The sequence below is a fragment of the Vulpes vulpes genome, chromosome 13 (genome assembly GCF_048418805.1).
Source record: "Vulpes vulpes isolate BD-2025 chromosome 13, VulVul3, whole genome shotgun sequence".
Lineage (NCBI taxonomy): Eukaryota > Metazoa > Chordata > Mammalia > Carnivora > Canidae > Vulpes > Vulpes vulpes.
This window is the reverse complement of record NC_132792.1, coordinates 26,961,024-26,981,626: the sequence shown is the minus strand read 5'-3', so window position 1 is coordinate 26,981,626 and position 20,603 is coordinate 26,961,024. Positions and strand designations below refer to the sequence as shown.

At 40.0% G+C, this 20,603-nt stretch overlaps 1 protein-coding gene across 9 annotated transcripts in view; it reads right to left on the bottom strand.

The window, feature by feature from the left end:
* The window catches only part of SYBU (syntabulin), a 111,631-nt gene that overhangs the window by 32,248 nt on the left and 58,780 nt on the right, over positions 1 to 20,603 (bottom strand). For 8 of the 9 annotated variants that reach the window (XM_072734034.1, XM_072734035.1, XM_072734039.1 and 5 more), the window contains one exon: positions 15,733 to 15,930. In XM_072734034.1, the coding sequence (XP_072590135.1) occupies positions 15,733 to 15,930 (198 nt within the window). Of the gene's footprint in view, positions 1 to 5,384; positions 5,533 to 15,732; positions 15,931 to 20,603 lie in introns of those variants that run through there. The other variant, XM_025993362.2, reaches the window with a different exon arrangement.

Sequence of the window (20,603 nt, the reverse complement as noted above, 5' to 3'; positions counted from 1 at the left end):
GGTAGAACAAATAAACTGGGTAAATTCTGGCCATTTCTGGCATCTGTAGAGTGTTGGAACAAAAGCAAATGGAGAAATGGAAGGCCTAGAGGGGTTTGTTTTAATTCAGACATGTGTTCAAGGGTCGGGAAGAGGGAATAACAAAGTCACATGGAATTGTTTCCAGGAGAAAGCCTGGCAACACAACAGAGAGAATTCTGGATCAGAGGCCTGGCTTGCAGGAGAGCAGGTGCAAGGCAGGTGGACAGCTCCCTAGCTCCGCCCAGAGAGGGCTGTCCCAGGCCCGGCTGAGCCTGAGCCCCAGAACCTGCCCAGCCAGGGCACTTCACCTCGGAGGCAGTGCTCCCACTGTGACCTTTCAGAGCTGGGTGCACTTTGGTGAGAGAGACAAAGCATTCTGCAAACCAGCTCAGCTTCTGGCAGCAAGCTCCAGCATTTCACCTCACACCACTGTTTATCAATTAAAAACTATCTGAACTCTCAAGCTTCCGAACAAAATGTTTTCGAATGTCCCCCCTGAGAAAGTTCTGTACTGATTTTTGTGTGGTTTTTTAGCACTTAAAAAAGAATGGAGCACACTCACAATGAGATTATGCTCTGCACACAAATTATGCTCTGAATTTCCATGGACTTGTTTAATGGAACCTTCCCCAGGATCTCAACTCGAAGTGACATCTGGCATGGAGCACACATTCCCGGGCCAACACTTTGCTTGCCCTGCTGCTCTGCCCTTCCCCCAGCCCTCCACAAGTTAACTTTTAAATTCAAGTGTACTCAGTGTTCTCTCTTCTCTTCTTTCCTCCTCGCCCCACAATGTTGTTTGAAAAACCAAAATGGAATGGAAAAGCAAAGCAGACTGTTACAAAAATAGAGGCCACTCTCTTCGGGACCACTGGAGAATAACTACTTGGCAGTAAAACAGACAGTATGATAAGTAGGAAATGGTAGTTTGAAAATATCCCCGAACTATTAAATAGTGTATAATTAATTTTTGTAGACTGTATCTAGAAGCACTCCAAGGAGGCAAATATAACAAAGCTCAAAAGGAATAAGCTCGCTAAAGCTGAATTCCAGTATCTCCCTGACATATAGCACTACACAAATATCCTCTGCACTCTGGGGCATAACCTTCTATTCACAAACCTCTAGGGAGGACCTACTAAGTTCTAGGCACTGTGCTAATTATGAGGAACATAAAGGCACAGAAAACATGGCTCCAAGACTTTAAAATTTTACCCCTGTGTCTCTAACCTATTTTTAGGGAACACATATTTAAAATGGTAAGATCGTTTTTAAAGTGCAAGGAAATAATAAAACGCACATTTCAATATCGCAGTCACCTCTGGGGGAAGGCAGAGAATGGGATCTGAGAGATCACGCAGACAGCTTGGGGGTGATAATTCTGAAAATGGAAGGTGGATCACAAATACCTGCCTTATTATTGTAGCGAAAGGCTTACGCGTGTGTTTTATATATATATATATATATATTCTTGTGCATTACATTTTATCCATAATACTAAAAAGAAACAGGGAAGCAGCTCAAATGAATTTAAAATAAAAGATAATAAAATGATAAGGAAAGAAAGAGAAAGAAAACCTGGTCCATGACCTAGAAAGGCTCATTCCCCAGCAGAAGGAAGAGCCATCTAAAAAAAAAAAAGTATTAAATATAACACAGTGATCATAACAATAGAATTTTTAAAAACAATTCTAAGGGAGTACATAGTATTTAAGTTAACAGAAATGGCATGTGAAATTCAGATTCCCATGTGTCTTTGCATTTAAGAACCTGGTTTAACCCTTTGTAAGTGTCCATACCACATTACTTCCCCTGGGGTGCTTTCCAGACTCCCAAAGTCTGGGTTCTACCGTCCTTCTTTGCGCACTCATGGGGGCCTGCACTTCCCCCAGAAACATGTCACACATGTTACAGGGGGCCCTGTGTTTACTGTTATATCCCAGTACCTGGCTCACTACTTAGCTCATCAATAACTACTTGCTGAGAAAACAAATTGGTAGCATTACTGGTTCAGTTCTGTTAAGTGGTGGCTGAGAGTAAAGAGAAAAGGGAAGGGTGGAAATGTTAAGCCAGAGAATCCCACCCAAAATTCAAGGATGCCTCAGCTTTTTACAGACAAAACCGCTTTACTATCCCTGGTAAGCGAGGCTTGGCAAGATACGACACCAGAGCACCACTTACAGATCCCAACCCATTGCTCTGCATGCCCTAGAGCTTCTCAGCCTGTGGCCTGTATCCTTCCCTTCTTCCATTAACTGAGGGGAAGAGCATTGGATGTCAGGCAGTATCAGGTTCAGGCACAACCTCCATCTCTCAAGAACAGTCAGGTCCGCCCATAGTCTCGGCAGAAATCAGATCTTCCTGGCAGAGGCTTGCAAAGCCTGCCTATCTCAGCCACAGGGGTGAGTACAAGAAGCCACTCAGGAAGATCCAGTTTCCCCGAATAGTGTTGTTGCCCCACAAGACCCAAGGAAGCATCCCTCCCTCTGAAACTGCTACCAACTCCCACAGCTGAGAAAGGACTCAGCAAGCAGAACCGAGAGCTCCAAATGCTCTTCAGATGTCAACAAAGGATGTGACCCACGACGCATGCCTGCAGCACCAAGTGCCTAACCAACCCTTGACAAACTGTGCATCATCAGAGCATGTGACTGTATGACCGAAAACAATGGAAAAGAAAGTGGGGCATTATTTTGGTCACAGACCACCACAGCACAGATAAAAGGTCACCATGTTGGTGGGGGTGTTGCTAAGGATTTACTGTCTGCCTTGAACCATTACAACAGAAGGCTTATTCTAGCTACATGATCTGAGTGATATTGCATATGAAATCAAGTTTAGCATAATATATTGAGCTATATATTTGGACACATGTTGATTCTCAAGTTCCTAAACTCCAGAGAGCTCATTTTAAAATCACATCGTAAAAATGTCTTCCTCTTTTTTCCACTCAAGTGAATTGGTACAGTCCTTGTTCCACATGCCACGTTCTTTCCAGGGCAAACAGATGGAAAGATGGGCTATGCCAGAAAGAAGACATGGAAAATGAAAATTACATAAAATTAAAAATAAAGTTGCAAAATGTAATTTGGGTCAGCTCCTCCTGCGTTTTTAAAATCAGCACCAGCAGGTTCTGCGCATAGGGCACTGGTTTTAGATATTTTCTTTTGGCTCAGATGTCACACAGGATTAGTGCAAAAGGAAAGATCCCAGCATGGGGCCTATTTTTATACAGATTAATCAATCATTTCCTGTCTCTTCCTCTCCCATCACTCCCCAAACTTTCAACTTAATGAAACTGCTTTCTTTTCAAAGTGTGTCATTTACTGCACTCTGAACGGAAATCCTTTCAGGAAAGGGAGTAAGCTTAAACTTTGAGCCTAGATTTTTCACTGTCACATTTTTAATTTATTATAAATATTAACAACATTAAAAAAACCAACTTATGCCATGGCCTACCTCCTTTTATCTTATATATCCATTGTGGCATGCTACATACCCTTTAGTGGCAGCAAAAGGAACAGGCAGGTTTTATTATATGTATGGATAGCCATTTAACAAAAAGAGAAAGGCACGCATTGGAAAAGAGAAAAACTATTACATATCTCACATTTTGTTAGGTACATTACCATGTATACCGAATGCCATAATTGCCATCAGAATATCAAGCACATAGTTAGATTCTTAGTGGTGAGTATTTGATAGAAAATTTGATAGGCTCAATGGAGCCAAACCAAAGAATTGTGCAAGCTCTAAGCTATAGCCTTCCTTGACTATACAGCATCACAGAAATGGTGACGATGCTGCTCACAGTGATTGTAATACAACAGCTAATATTTATTGTATGCCATGTGCCACTGATTATGTCACTGAATTTTCAAAGCCTTATGTCATAGGCACTATTTATTATTCACTATACAGATGAGGAAACAGTTTCAGAGAGGAGATTCACACATTTTGAGGTGAAAAAAAATCCCACACTGTGCTGGTTTGCAGAGATGGGCAGGAGAATTTATCCCAGACAGATCAAGACGGGGAAATGGGGCCTTAAGCTACCAATCAGCTGAAAAACATTGGGAAAAGTGTCATTGACATTGTTTGCACGTCTCCAAAACCATGATCACAACAGAGTTCATCATGCCTCCTTATTTGTCTGCTGTTCCTTCGAAGGATGGAAATGATATTTATAAAACATTAAGGCAATGACCTAAAGCCTAATCTCCATAACAAAGTCAGATGTAGACTAGTCATACATAGTACAGTTCACATTCTCAAAGGGTGGTAACTCTTCACCATTTTTGGCAATTAAAATTGAGGCATGACTAAAGTTGTCCTTTGCTGAATGGTCAGTCAATAGTACAGAAAATAAGAGAAATTTACAATCTAGCACAATATTCTGTGCTCACTTTTTTATGTGATTAAAACTGAAGTCCTCTTTTTTTTTTTTTCTGACGTCCTCATACTAATGTTACACACATGTTTTGCTTTTTGTTTAGAGTTGTTTTATCTACTGTGAATGGTCTAAAAATCTAAATTTTACACAATTTAAAAGCTATCGAACTACATTTAGGCTTACCATATGTATAGTCTTTCTTTGTTTCTACTAATTAATTTTAACACCACAAGCATTAATCATTTGCCCACCAGATGAAAATCGCTTTAGGATGACTCATGTGTTTTACAACATTGCAAACCCAACCCGTATGTTCTTGGAATGCAGAGTAAAGAGGAAATGTTGGATCAAATCAGTTAATAAAAAAAAGAACACTCTTCCACATCCCAATTCCACGAACATGAAGAGTTCCAGAATTTCTACTGGATGCCACGTGAGAAAAGTAAATTAAAACTGGTCAGAGATGTGCTCTGAATAATTTCGACGAACTGGCAGACATGAGCACATGAGCAAGCTCTCTCCTGATAATAAATACATGGCGTCTCAGCCTACACAGAGGCCCACTGCAACTATGCGCAGTGCCAATTAGCATTAATTGTGGTTGTGCTCCTCTATTCCCATAGCACAGGACTGAGTAAGGCCAGGCTTTGCATTGACAAATGCACCAAGCAATGCTCAGAGTTAGAAGAGCATTCTAACACATAAAAGTCCATAGTCAATTTTTCTTGTTTTGGCTTCAAATTGCACAAACAGACTCACCCCTTAAAGGGGTATTTAAAACAATGTGTGTATGTGTGTGTTTAAAAGTTTGGTTATAGACTCTGCATTCAGAATATCTGAGAGGCAGAGTTGAAAATTTCCTTTCAGTCTACATTGTTAGCCTGCCACAACTAACTTTACACACGCATGCATACACGAAGAGCATATCCTCCATGACTATTATTTACTTACTGTGACTAATACTACTTACTTAGCAGGTAAGCTCCGTAGACTTTCATGGCAAACACTGCCTCTGCAAACAGCCTCCCGCCACAGGCTGGGGTACGTCTTGTGCAGAAATACAGTGTGAGCAGCTCATCTCTCCGTGGAGTACAGTCTCAGAGTGGGGTATCCATGGAGACAGAGCCTCCTCCATGTGCAGGGCAAGGAAGTTACTCTGCTGGGCACCATAGCAACAGGAGGCAGAGGGATGGCTGGCCTATCAGGGAAGAGCAGGGGAGCTTCTCCCTGGTGACTGCAGCATTTCAAATGAAACCATCGCCCTCATGAATGGACACAAAGCATTTAAAGAAATACCAAATTGTCAAATAGAAGGAAATGCCTACACAACAGTCAGGGCTAATCCTTTGACAATGTCGGAGCAAAACACTTAGTCTTTCTACAATGATTATGTCTCAATGGGCAAGAAAGAAATTACAGCAAAACCCCACACATTCCTAAATTTAGTGGCATGCATGTGAAGCTTTGAAAAAAAATGCTTGGTGTACTCCATGAATTCCAGCTATTTAAATATGCAAGGCACTTCATAGTGCTGCCCAAGAGAGAAGAACAGGAGAGATCTGTTGTTCTGAAGGGAGAAAAGGGAATCGAGGAATCTCTGGGACCACCCTCAGCATAGTCCTTCCAAATGCTGAGAGTAAACACATTTATTCAGCTTCCACCAAAGCCCTCCATTATATCAGAATAATTCTTACAAAAGAGGCATCTGTGATAAAACCAGACCGATACAGAGGAGATGGTGAGTGGACATTCAAATGCTTTAACACTGTGCTATTTGTCAACTTTCTCCATTTCTTATCACAGTGATCATTTATTGAACACCTACTGTATACCAGGCAAACACCATCACTTCAAACACAGCTTCTTGCCAAATACTGACATTGGTTTTTGTACATACATGATGTACATGTTTACTGCTAAAGCTGTGCTACTTGTAAACTATCCTCATTTCTTATTTAATAGCAATGATGATAATGATCATTTACTGAACACATACTGCATACCAGACAAACACCATTACTACAAACACAGTACTAACAATGATCTTTGTGATGTGCATGTTGACCTCTTAGTGTGTGCAGTATGCATATGCTCTGCTATATACCCAACACATTTTAGGATTCTCACAGTAACGTTTAAAAGCTAGCTATTAATCATCCCTCCATATTACAAAGAAAAAGTGAAGACATTTTTTTATGTTACAAAAGAAACTCTTGGGCAGCCCTTGTGGCTCAGCGGTTTAGCGCTGCCTTCAGTCCAGGGTGGGATCCTGGAGACCAGGGATCGAGTCCCACGTCGGGCTCCCTGCATGGAGCCTGCTTCTCCTTCCGCCTGTGTCTCTGCCTCTCTCTCTCTCTCTCTCTGTGTCTCTCATGAATAAATAAATAAAGTCTAAAAAAAAAAAAAACTCTTTTGCCCACTAACTTCCCTTCGCCCATAGCTCTGCAGGAGGCCTGGTGTACCCTATTCAGTGTCTAAATATAAGGTGAAGTAACCCTTCTTCCACAATTACCTCTCAGAAAAGAAGAAACCCCATATATCAGAGTCTTTCCAAAGCCTCTTATTACAGAGCTAGCTCTTGCTCATAAGTACTTTCTTTGAACAAAAAGTGCCATTTGAAAAAGACATCAGTCTAAATTGACCTCAATCTGTGCTAGTTTCGGCTGCCTTTGGAGGTCGACTGATAGGATTGTTTAAAATGAAGGAGGACAAGAAATTAAAAGAAAAAAACAGATTTTGTAATTATTCCTGTGACTCTTCCAGCCTTTAAAAGAACACTTTATTTTCTTTTTTAAAGATTTTATTTATTTATTCATGAGGGGCACAGAGAGAGAGAGAGAGAGAGAGAGAGGGGGGCAGAGACACAGGCAGAGGGAGAAGCAGGCTCCATGCAGGGAGCCCGATGTGGGACTTGATCCTGGATCTCCAGGATCAGGCCCTGGGCCGAAGGCAGTGCTAAACCACTGAGCCACCCGGGCTGCCCTAAAAGAACACTTTAAATAGCAATATAGTCAATGGTTAAATTGTACAGATCACAAAAGCCCCTATCCTTTGCTAACTGAACTCAAGAACCAAACGGCTTTGGATAGTGAAGAATACTCATATAGACTGACAGGAAAACAGAAAAGTCAGCTGTCCCCATGCTGTATAGCCAATGTTGTCCCCCAGTGTCTACCTCCATTCTTCCCTTCTTCCACTAAATAGGTGCCTGTTGACTAAGTGTCCTGGGATATAATTGCAAATGACATCCACATCCTGACCTTAAAATGAGTGAGTGCTCCCTTTCACCCTTCCTGCTGCCTGGTGGATGACAGCCACCTTGACATAGCTGCCGACCAGCTTCAATTACCCAAGTACCTAGGTTTTGTTCAGCAAGAGACAAACTTCTCTCTGGTTTTAACCTCTGTATTTTAAAGTCTTTATTTACAGTAACTTAACTGATACCCTCATAATACTTGTAGGCTTAAGAAAAATGTCCAATGAGAGGACCAGACACAGACTCAAAGTTGCTTCATATCCACAAATTAGGTGAAGGTGAAAATGATGTGCTCTAGAAAAGTCAGATGGGTTGAAAAGTAACTCTAGCGATGAGAACTGAATTTAAAAAATTACATCAACTATGAATTTTTAAAAATCAATGTTTCTAGGGGCCCCTAGGGTGGCTCAGTCAGTTAGGTGATTGACTCTTAATTTCGACTCAGGTCATGATCTCAGGGTTGGGGGACTGGAGCCTGGAATCGGGCTCCTGTTCAGTGGGGAATATGCTAGAGAATCTCTCCTCTGCCTCTACCCCTCCTTCCAACTGCTGCTCATGCTCTTTCTTTCTCTCAAATAAATAATCTTTAAAAAAATGTTGGTAAATGAATAATATAGTAAAAGTAAGTACATTTAACTAAGATAGCAAATTAAAAAACCCATCAGATACTATTTCATCTGTATCTCCAAAGATTTACTTGAGCTAGCAAATGAAATAAAACTTTTTTATTCTCCGTTGGGAAATGGGGGACATTACATTCTTTCATATACACTGTGTCCCTATACTTTTCTGTTTCCACTGCCTTCTTCCTAGGCTAAGCCATCTTAATTTAGCATACCTGCTTTTGGTTTTACCTCTTGATAATCCAAGCTCCACAGAGTAGCCAGAAGTATCTCAAACATTTACCTTAAATTATGTCTCTCTTCTTAATACCCTCCAATGGCTTTGTCGTACTCTAACAATACAGGCTCACCTGCTACTGCTCTTTACCTTCCTAACTCACTGCCCTACCCACCCACTCAGCCCTCCCTAAATATGAAGAAACATGGCTAAGTTCTCAGCTCAAATGTCATCGCCCCAGACACTCCTCTGCTCACCCTCTATAGAGCATTACCTTGCTTTGCTTGTCAGTATCTGAACTCATCTTGTTTGTCTGCTTGTATATCAGCCATCTCCCCATGTTAAAGGCAGACTCCATGAGAACAGGTATCTGTCTGTTTCTTCCCTCTCTCCTTAATGCCTAGAGCAATGGTGTCAGCACAGAATAAATGCTTAATAACTATTAGTTGAATGAATGAATGAATGAATGAATGAACGAAAGTTAATCAATGAATCCTGGCTAGAATTCAAGCAGAGGTTTAGCAGAAACCTCTTATATGTGAAAAAGTGAGGGTTTCCTTCTTTTCCTTTAGTTTCTACCATGAGCATCACCTTTCCACAAAGCCATAAACATTCTAGGCCATGCATTTCCAAGTATAAGCGCACTACAGCCAAGTTCATAGAGCATCACCTTAGTTTACCAAAACCTGCATCCTTCGTTGCTATCAGATACAAGCTTAGGTGGTAAAAAATTTAATGCAGTTAATTACCCAAATTAACATACTATGTGGTTCAACATATAACTTTTTGTCAATAACGCTGCTGTATGCCAAAATGCCACACAACAATTATACCAACAAGGAAGACAGAGAGATCAGGGTATTTACCCCTCTGGCTCTTTTCCTGTCAGGGGTTTCCTTCCTCTACCAAAGCTGCTTCACACGTGGCCTCAGAGCTCTCTCCCTCTGGGTTCTGGGTAACTCTACCCACGTCTTGGCCCTTCAGGATGTAGGAATGGCTCCAAGGTGCTGCCGGGGCCAAGTATTTCACCATGCCTTGTTGGATCCCCTTAATCATGCCCACTGCATGCAGAGTCTCTTCAATAAACTCACCTCAATTAGTACAAAAAAAAGGTCCAATCTGAAGCATATATCTGCATGATTTATAACTCTCGGTTTCCAAGTTTATGTATAAAATAAGTTTCTAGGTTTATTTCTCTTATGTTGGCAGTCGATAAATATGTCTAACGGTGGGTGTGTGGTCTGCTGAAACGTCTGCCCCGTATGGGAGACCAATAATGCTTTGCTCTCAACACATTAGAGCACTTAGTAAGCATTTGGCAGGACCCCAAACCAGTGGCTAGAACGCTGTACATGCAATAAATCCCAGCAGACTCAGGATCTGGACGGCAGTCACCTTTGGGAATAAGAGGATTATAATTCACTAATTCTTAGGGGGAAAACCATTAACAGACCAGTTGGCACCATTATAATGATTGGGTGCATCATCAAAAGCACAGATGGGAGAAAGTCATGAGAGTAAATATGTAACCCCACCATAAAGATAAACACTTCCATTCACTCATCACATTTAAGCTTTATTTTACTGGTCTGGTCTCTGTAGGGGAGAAGTGATAGATTGTATAACAGTCCACCACAAAACATTCTCTGCTGTCTCCTGGGTGAGCATTCTTTCTCTCAGGGTGAAAGAAAGGTTCAGAGACCCATTTCAGTATAAACGCAGAACCTCTTGTTTAAATTGACAAAAGTCTAATGATCTCTGCTTAGGAAAGTATTCATGATATGCAGGGCAGCACAATAAACATCCTGACAAGTAGGAAAGGACGAGTTTATGATGGGGAACACTGAAGACCTTAACATTCCTCTGATGTTCATAGCCTTCGGGTTTATTTTATTTTATTTTTTTTCGGGTTTATTTTTTTTATAAGATTTTATTTATTTATTGAGAGACACACAGAGAGAGGCAGAGACACAGGCAGAAGAAGAAGCAGGCTCCCCTTGGGGAGCCCAGTGTGGGACTTGATCCCAGGACCCCAGGATCACTGACCTCAGCCAAAAGCAAACACTCAACCGCTGAGCCACCCAGGCATCCCAGCCTCAGGGTTTATTGATCTGCATCCAAACAATCTTGTATGTTCAACTCTGTGAACTTTACATTGAGGTTCATTGATTTTCTTATCAGCAACAGCTAGCATAATCTACATATGGACTATATTAGCTAATTTATGAAAATTAAGAATGTTTAGGTTCTGCAGACATTAAAGGAAAATAATTTGTCTTATTCAACACATCTCTCAATTGTCACACTCCCTTATTGTAATTAAAATTATTCCTTTGAAGACAGACCTACAATCAGCACAATGGTTAAGAGTTAATAGCAAGACTGCCCTGTTGAAAATCTACTTACAAGCTGTATAACCTTGGATAAGTTATTTAACTTCTCTGTGCCTCAGTTTCTCCATCTGTAATATAGGGGACAAATAATATCCTTTTCTTTCACAGATGTTAGGATGAAAGACTAACATGCTTGGACTTTTGCTGGGGATGGTCAGCACTCCATAAATGTTAGCTAAAAAATATTGTTTTAAAAATATTTCACTTTTAAAAGTAATCTCTACATCCAACATGGGGCTTGAACTCATAACCCTAAGATTAAGAGTCATATGCCCTACTGAGTGAGCCAGACAGGCACCTCTAGCTAAAAAATTTTTAAATTCAGTTTCAGAGAGTTACTCAAGCCCCAAAATTACATCTCACATATCCTTCCTGATATTTTCATAAGGTTTTCTGTATCTAAAATAGATTACAGCCTTTACGTGAGGCTAGGTTTTGCTACTGCAAGACCTTTGATTGTACTATAAGCTATTACAAAAATAACACTTTGCCAGGAATGCTGGAAGTTTCCATAGAACCAAAATCTTTTAGAACTAAACTTTTAGTTGCTTCCATTCTATGAAAAAAAAATATTTCTAAAATGCTTAAGACATTTTTCTGCCCTCACACACGTCATTTTCTGCTGACTCCACCATCACAATGACTCAGTCTGTTTCTAGAACATTAATTACTGCACAAAGTGCTACAGAGCACTTAAACACTTAAGAGCCCCCTGTGCTTTTTTAGCATTCTTTTGTCTGCTCTTTCATATTTTCCCATCTCCTCATTGTCAAGGCATCAGCTGGCACTTCATACTGCTGTCCTCCTGTAGCAAACACTGCCCTCATTTTATATGATCTAGGATCCCAGGACATGCTAGAATGCTGTTTCAAATAAACAGAGGTTCTATATGAGAGTTTTAAAGGGTTTTCTTGTAAAGAAAGTGCATGGAATTTGTGACATATATTTTAGGAGCTACGAATGACCTCTAACATTTACTGAAGAATTCTTTTTTGGCAGGTCCAATGTTCGGCACTACATTCATTAGTCTACTTAATCTTTGAAGCAACTCATTTTATGGATGCTAAATATACAAGGTTTCAGGAAGAGAACCAGCAGCTGAAGAAAACAGGGTTATAAAGCAGTGGCATGAAGATTTGAACCTAGTAGGGTGGACATGGGACTCTGGTGGTTAGCAAGTGCTCCCAACTCTGACACACACTTTTTCTCCCAGGACCAGCCAAGCTGAGTAAACTGGAGAAAAGCTGTCCATGTCTACCCTCTCAACTCCTCTCTAGGTAGCTCAAGTTATTTTAAGAATAGCTTTCCCTCCTAAGTTGTCTAGCTCTCTTTTATCTCACAGAACCAACTTTGAAGTGAAAACATGTTTGTGATAAGCTCTGGAACATCTGTGAATGAAAAAGCCTCTATCTACTAAGCGAACCAGGGCTGATTAATCGCTAACCTAGTTGGTGCCTTCTGAGTTTTCTAGCATATGCCTCTGAATGTGGGAAACAGTCTTTTTAAAACAACCAGGCCTTGGTTATTGTTGTGAGGTTATTATAGTTCATCTGGCCAGGTCTCCAATTTCCATAGCCTGGGTGGTGTCAGATGACAACCGAATACTACCTTAGTTTGAATGCTGATGGCACACAGTGACACCTTTCAAATGCAGATTTCAACATTTCGGTTTCTAAATGTGGATTTCTTTTAAATTATAGTGACCCTAATCCTTTGGTCTTTACCTATCTCTTCCATCAGCAGGTGTTTTTTTTTTTTTCCCTCCCTTTCGTGTCTTGTGATTATTTGTTTAAATCATGTAAATTGTTTCCCCACCCAGCTCTCCAGCAAGCCTTGTGGAGAAAGGACTTAAGTTATTTCTTTTTGTAAAAGAATGACACCAGATCTTTTTCTTCCTGGGACTAAGATACACCAAGTAGTAAACCCTCATATTAAAGGAGGCCCAGGAAAGTCATTTAATGTACTCGGAGCGGGAATCCAATTAGGCTGTGCCAATCTGGGTGCAAACATCAGGAAAACCTGAAAGGAGTGCCTGGGAGCAGCGTTGTGACCACCACAGATTCCTCAGGGCTCCCAGATGGAAGGCCTTCATTCCTTTCCTTCTGATTGGCGCTATAGGCCAGATGCATCACAGGGTACTCTTCCTCCAGGGCTGAGCTCCCTAAAAAGCAGTGATGATGACACTGAAGACTTCTCTGCCCTGTCTCTCTGATGCTCCTCTCATGCCACACATAATTCCTTGCATAGAGTGCACACTGTATTTCTCATTGACGTATGTATTGGACACTACTTGACCACAGGCACCTTAGTAGGCTCTGGAGATTCAGTTTTGAGTGTTTCCTGAATTGACTTGTAGATAAAAGAAAACCGTGAAAATGCAAAGCCATCATCCATCTGGACCTTTAGGGATTGTTTTCTTTCCCTCTTTGGTGGTAATTTTTAATTAAATCTGCACAGCCATTAAGTGATAGAAGCCAAAGTGACAGAAGGCTCACTGCCTCCAAGAAGTTCCTGAACAAGGCCCGCCTGGAGGAAGGAAGGGCTTTCATGCTGTGTCTGTGTCTCAGTGCCCAGCTGGCAAGGTGCAGGCTCACTTAGCTCACCTTTCTACGCTTTTCCTGGCATCCCGTGACAGATTTCCCTTCTCCTTCTACATCAGATACTCAGTGAGCATTACTAGCTCTCTATCTGAGTGCCTAAAGGGGCATTTCAAGAACTCCTTTTTGAGGTTAAGAGCAGTTTTCCGGAATCTAGAACGGGCCTAAAATAAAATGGGCTTGGATTAATTTAATGTTAAAGAGTCCTGGAACATCTGTAGGAGAGACACTAATTGCTTGCTATTTTAATAAATTGGTATTGGTCCTAATGAGGAGATTTATTAAAAAAAAAAAAAAAAGTAGAGCACACATCTAGAGCTGAGGATCAGTTTGGGCTGAGGGGGGGACAATCACTTGGGGTTGGGGGGATGCAGAACATTTTAACCTGAGAGCAGTATCTTGTGGTTTAACACATGATGTCTTTGCATTTTATAAATTGTGGAGTCATCCAGGGGCCTCATTTCCAGGATTTCCTCTCTTCGTATTTATGAGACTGATAGGTTTATTCTGCTGAAAGTTCAGAGAACTATAGGTCACAGTGCAGATTTTTCTACAAAGAGCTTACGGTACAGAATTGGGTCCCACTCAAAAGCTTGAGCAACTTTTTCATTGATGATGTTAGGAATTTTAGGCAACTAAGAGATCAGCTTTCGGGATCCCTTTGACCTTGGTTCAATGCAAATAAATAAAGAGCACAAGGTAAAGATCGCATAGGTGGTATGTATGCCTATAAGCAAATAAATCAGAATTCTGATGACAAACGTTGGTGTTTGACATAAGTGGTGTTTCAGGATCTTCCTCTGGGTAAGGGTCATTAAGTTAGGATTCATAATTTCTAATAAAGGAGGTCCAAGAAACCTCAGAAACAGTAACTGATATTTTGTGCAAATGGGTATTTTTCTGGAGGGTGGGTTCATAGCCTTCTTGATTCTCAAAGGATCCGTGAATTAAAATGACATGAAGAACTGTTCCTGTTTTCTTACATTTTTCTATTCCTCCTCCCTCCCTCCCTCCCCCTCATTTTTTTTTCTTAATTGTCTGCATTTTCTTCAAGATGACCCTAGGCCTTAAACATGAAAGCAAGACAAGTACCTCCTTAGCAAGTGAGTACCTACTGCAGGACTAAGGACTTGCTCAGCGTGAATTCTGCACCCACACATAGGGTTGTAAGTCTTATGATAACATATGTTTATTCTTATTATCATTATTGAAACAAGGAAGGGCAATGATAATCTTAAATCTCATTTAATCTTCATTCTTGCTGCACCATACCTGTTTCCTGTGCCACTGTTTCCTTGTATTGTCACCACTGGAAAATGCTTTTGGAATGAGGCAGGAGGGGAGTGGGAACCAAGATTAAATAATTTCAAGTTGCATTCAAACCTTACAATACCTGCAAAATGAAATCACCTTTTCACTGTAATTCACAAAGCTGGCATTCTTTCCTGCACCATTTTCTCTTTTCAATCCCAGAGCCTACCTTTACTGTTAAGTCCCCACTATACACTGGACTCTGTGTGTTTGGAATACAAAAAAGAGGACGACAAGGCTCCTGCTCTTAAATTTACATCCCATATGAGAAACAGATCCTACTGGTGAGTACTCTCAGGTTAAAAGAAAATTGAAAAGATTTTTCCAAAGAATATGTACAAATGGCCAATAAGTACACTAAATGACGCTCATGTCATCAGCCATTGAGGAAATGTAAATCAAAAGCACTCTGGAGGTGCCAGGGTGCTCAATAGGTTAAGTGGCTGACTTTGGCTCAGGTCATGATCCCAGAGGGAGCCTGCTTCTCCCTCTCCCTCTGCCCCTCCCTCTGCTTGCGTCCACACATGCAGTCTCTCAAGTAAAATCTTGTAAAAAAAAAAAAAAGCACTATGAAATACTACTTCACACTCACGAGAATGGGTATAATTAAAAAAAAAAACAATAACAACAGTCAACAAGGATGTGGAGAAAGTGGAACCCTCATACATTGCTGATGGGAATGTAAAATGGTACAGTCATTTTGGAAAAGCCTGGCACTTCCTCAAACAGTTCAAAATGGTTACCATATGACTCAGCCATCTCTTTCCTAGGCATATATCCAAGAGAACTGAAAGCATATTCACAAAAAACTTTTCCATAGATGCTCATAGCATCATAATTCATAATAGCCAAGAGGCAGAAACAACACAAAAGTCCATCATCTGTGAATGGATAAACAAAATGAAGAGTAAGTGCATTTACCTGGCTTTACAAGGCCTGACTTTGGTTCCTTCTTATATCGAGATGACTGGATGCTTCCTTCACCAACCATTCCAATTGTGCATTTCTTCCTGGAAAAGTCTTCATCACTTCCAGGGCAAAAGCCAACAGGGCTGTTGCCAGTATCTGAGGGTGTCTTCACTGGAGACACTGACTGGCTACTGGGACAGCCTGTGTCATCTGGAAAATAGGAATCAATAAGTGTTTAATCAGGAGGAGGAAATCAATGATGGCAAAGAGAAGCCATTCAGTGAGCCATACACACGTGCACTCACACACATGTACTCTGCTTATGAGGACCTGGGTTAACTTCTGTGGGTGCCTCTCCTTTTATTTTCCATATTTTGGACAATTATGTTAAGAAAACATCAGCTATCATAAATCATATTTTAAGGCAAAATCTTCTAAGCTTTTTGGACCATAAATATTTCTGTAACATTCACGTTGTCAATGCTTAAAGGTTTGTCCATTTTAACACAGGTAGTGTATTTTGGATCAAACCTGTCCACTGATTTTTTTTGATGCGGTTAGTAATAAAAAGTTCACCACAGCAACTCAGGGGCATTGCAACTCTTCAGAGTTGTTTGTGTAAGGAAAAAATTTACTTGAGTATTATTGACCACACCCAGTTTTTGAACACTTGGCCTATCAACTGGTTAATCGAATTTAATAGGTAAGAGATCTGGGTTTTGGAGTTCAAGGGGACAGAACAAATGTGATCCCACCCATTTTATTAGCATACATACCATACCCACCCCAAAATATATCAATCCAATATCTTGTTATCTGGGATAAACTGGTAAAATGAAAATGATACTCAAATTAGAAACACCCCTTAAGGGAATCCCTGGGTGGCTCAGTGGTTTAGTGCCTGCTTTCTGCCCAGGGCGTGATCCTGGAGTCCCGGGATTGAGTCCCATATTGGGCTCCCTGCATGGAGCCTGCTTCTCCCTTTGCCAATGTCTCTGCCTCTATCTCTGTGTCTCTCATGAGTAAATAAATAAAATCTTAAAAAAACAAAACAAGACAAAACACCCCTTAACTTTCAAGTTGTAGATTATTACTAGGATCATTACTATAAGCTAATAATATGTGTAATATATGAAGTGACCTGTGTAGATGCTTATCGGGCAAGCAGGTAAGCCATACTGCTGACTCCTATAAATGCTTTCCATAATTATTAAATATTTATGATGGTTGGTTAATTCATTTATACTTTGATGAGGACAACTGTATGGGAATTTAAAGTAAATCAATATTATTTAAAAGTATGTCCAAATAGCCAATTAGTGGTAAATATTCATTACTAAGTATTTTGATGGCAGAGCTACTTTAGTAACTCATTAGACAAAAAAACAAAAAACGATAGAGACTTTTAGTACTAACAACTTTAGGACTATTATGCTTTTATGAATATTAAAGGAACAAAAATAATTTGCCCCCTGTGAAAGGCTCTCTTAAATTTTCACATCTTTAATCAAGACAGAAACAGAACTAGGCATGAATAAAATATATTGGTTGCCTGAATTAAGATGACTAGAATTTACGTAAGATATTATTGCTTTTGCTTCATTTTTGGCTTTTATTTCATTTTATTATGAAATAGCCCAGTTTCTGGAACAAAGTGAACTTGGCACTGGTAAAATGAATCATTTCTCCCAATCTTTTTTTTTTTTTTTTTTAACTTTTGGACATATTAGTATACACAGGACCTCAATGGTCCATTTCTGGAAGTGAGTGGATTTTAGTGCACTGTTCATGCCTTCTGCCTTTGCTGCTCTCTTACAAGTGCCTTGTTTTTTACCAAAGTCCGGAAGAAACTTTGGCCATGAATGACAGTGATGAGAGCCCCTCCTGGCTGCTACTGCTCAGCTCTTTCATTGAGTACTGGCCGTGCCTTTCTCTGACATTAGCATGTCCCATGCTTCCATCAAAAGAAATCCCAGCTCCTGCCTAAAGGTGCAAAGCTGCTAATTACTCAAATGGATTCCAGCACTTTTACAAGGCTCAACAGGCCTGCACATTGCTTCAGGAGGTCCTCCTTCTTGATTCTGATCCCAAAGCAGATAAACCCAAGCAAATGAAGTCTAATCATTTGAAATTATCCATTGCCTTTAAAATTATTTCCTTATGAGTCACTTCCATAAATTACTTCTTTTTAAAGAGAGATGGCCCAAATAAATAAAAACCCATGCTTCAGATTCACTAAACCAAAAAGCAAAAAATTTTTTTTTTGGAAAATGCTCAGACTCAAGGGGACAAAATCAAACCATTTCCAGTATTGAGAAACACTGTCAAGATTATAATTTATGTAAGTAAAAAGTGTTTTCTTGGTTCTATTATCATTTTGCCCGAGTTAAATAAGGATTATGTATAAGCCATATTTTCAGTGCTAATGATGTCAAGAATTAAGTGCTAGGGTCTGGTTAGAAATTGGGACCTGCGGGGCATCTGGGTGGCTCAGTTGTTGAGTGTCTGCCTTTGGACCTGGGATTGAGTCCCATCAGGCTGCCTGCAGGGAGCCTCTTTTTCCTTCTGCCTATGTCTCTGGTTGTCTCCCTGCGTCTCTCATGAATAAATAAATTAAATTAAAAAAATATTGGGACCTGAAATTATTTAGAATAGTGGCAGTTTAAGGAAGGCAGTGGCAACTTTTTTACCTGGAATGTGTCATCAATATTTACAGTTAGTATCTCCAGGGGAAGGTATTGAGAAGATGAAGACCTAAATAAATCTTTAACTATAGATACCTCGTACAGCATCAGAATCACTGCAGAAACTAGTGTTCACTCAACATTTCTTAACTGTCTAGTACTGTGCTTCATATTGAGGGAGAAATAATGGGAATATAGACATGATCTTTCATTGGTTAAACAAAGTGTTGGCACAGAACCAGCCTACTGGCATTATACCCAGCCCCCATATCAATGGCCCTCATAAATCAGCAAAAGGAGTTGGGTAAATATCACTTAAACAACATTCCTATAAACCAGCAAGCCTGTTAAGGCAAATCCATATGTAAGAAAATCGGTAACTTACTAGAAAAGTTTGGGATATTCTCTTGTTAGGTCTGATGAGATCAACACTAACAAAGGAAAATAGTTTTGGAAAGGGCGGGGTCATTGATTTTCCTTTTCAAAAATTTTATTTAAATTCAATTTGCCAACATATAGTATGAACACCCAGTGTTCATCTCACCATGTGCCCTCCTTAATGCCCATCACCCATTTACCCCATGCCCCCACCCACAGCCATTATTTTTCCTATTAGAGGGAACAGACTTTCAGGTATGCAAAAGGAAGACCTGAGCAAAGGCAACAAAGGTTCACGTACCAGGGAGTCATCCGCTAGCCTGTGACACCTGAGGTATTTTTCTCTGTGCAGCACTGAAAAGGTGGTTCTTTTTTCAACAAGTCTTAATTTAAGACTCCTTTTCTCCTTTCCTTCCCCTTCCTTTCTCTTCCTCCTCCTCTGTAACTTCACGGTCAGAGTTGGAAGCAGATTGCTAGTCCAGGTGAAAGTAATACTCCTTCCCAAAATTGTATGTAAAATATTCTCCCTTGACATTTACTCCGAGATTCTAAGACTGAAGTCAAGTTGATACTCTTGGTTATTCATGTCTAGTCTTACTCTGTGCCAAACTACATGTGGATCAAGCACATTTTACAGAGATTTATTTACTAAACCCACTTTGGTTAAACCCTTCGAGTATGCCCTCTGTTTTCCTGCTGCTACTAGCTAAATTTGTCCTTTGGAACCCATGGGTTTATATCCACAATATTTACAATTATGGCTTTTATTAGTTGTGTTAGTACAACGAAATTATCAATGACAAAAAATTCTAGTACAACACCATGAGGAAACTATTTCAAGGCAGGAAATGACAGAAATCCTGAATGACCTATCCAAAACGTGTGGAGTGTTTCAAATTTCCAGAAAAATGCCTGAGAAAAACAAAAACATTTCAGCCTGGTCTTGGCATAGGAAAGCTTTAGTGCAAGCCTTTAGGAAGAGCATGTAGAAGATTGTCAGTTTCTGGTGAGGGAGGAGTTTTTACATATACACACACACACACACCCCCTACATAATTGAGCTCTTTTTTTCCATAATTGAGCTCTTATACTTCTTCATTATTTATGGTAAATATAACTTCATTTAAAAAAAACATAAAACAGGACCACGTTTCATGTTTACACATTGTGATCCATCTGAAAATACAGGATGACTTCCTTCTGGGGTCAATAATTTTAAATCTCACTTAAATGGGCCCAGGATGGTTCCTGGTGGAACAGGGGTAAAAGTGACCCTTATCAAGGCTACTTTTGATCACCATCTGTAGGGAAGGAGACTAATTCACATTTCTTCTTTGATCTACGCTAAGGAATAGGTCATTTTGTTCTTGCTGTTCGTTTGCTTGGAATCTGTCAGCATACAGGATTAAGCATATAGAAAGAATCCTCACAGATCCAGAAGTCCCAGAAGTCATGATCCCCCCAGAGTGCTGTAAGAAATGTACCTACTAAATAGTTTCCAAATCATTGCTTAGGGGGAAAAAATGTTAAGGTCTGTAAGGACAGATGGGAGAAACAGGCATCTATTATAATTTTGTAGCCTGGAGGTTGTTTAAAAAAATGTTTTTAAATCTATTTTTCCTCTCTCTTTACATTACAAGCTCTTTGAGAATATGGGATATGGTTAATAATTGCACAACTGGTCTACTTATAATTCTGGAAAAAGGTGTAAGTATCTTCTAAAATAATTTGTGTCTTATTTTAAATTTACTAAAGGAATTTGATAAATTAAAGGAAATCTGTTGGGGTTGTTAAAATTTTAACTTAAACTATGACATTATA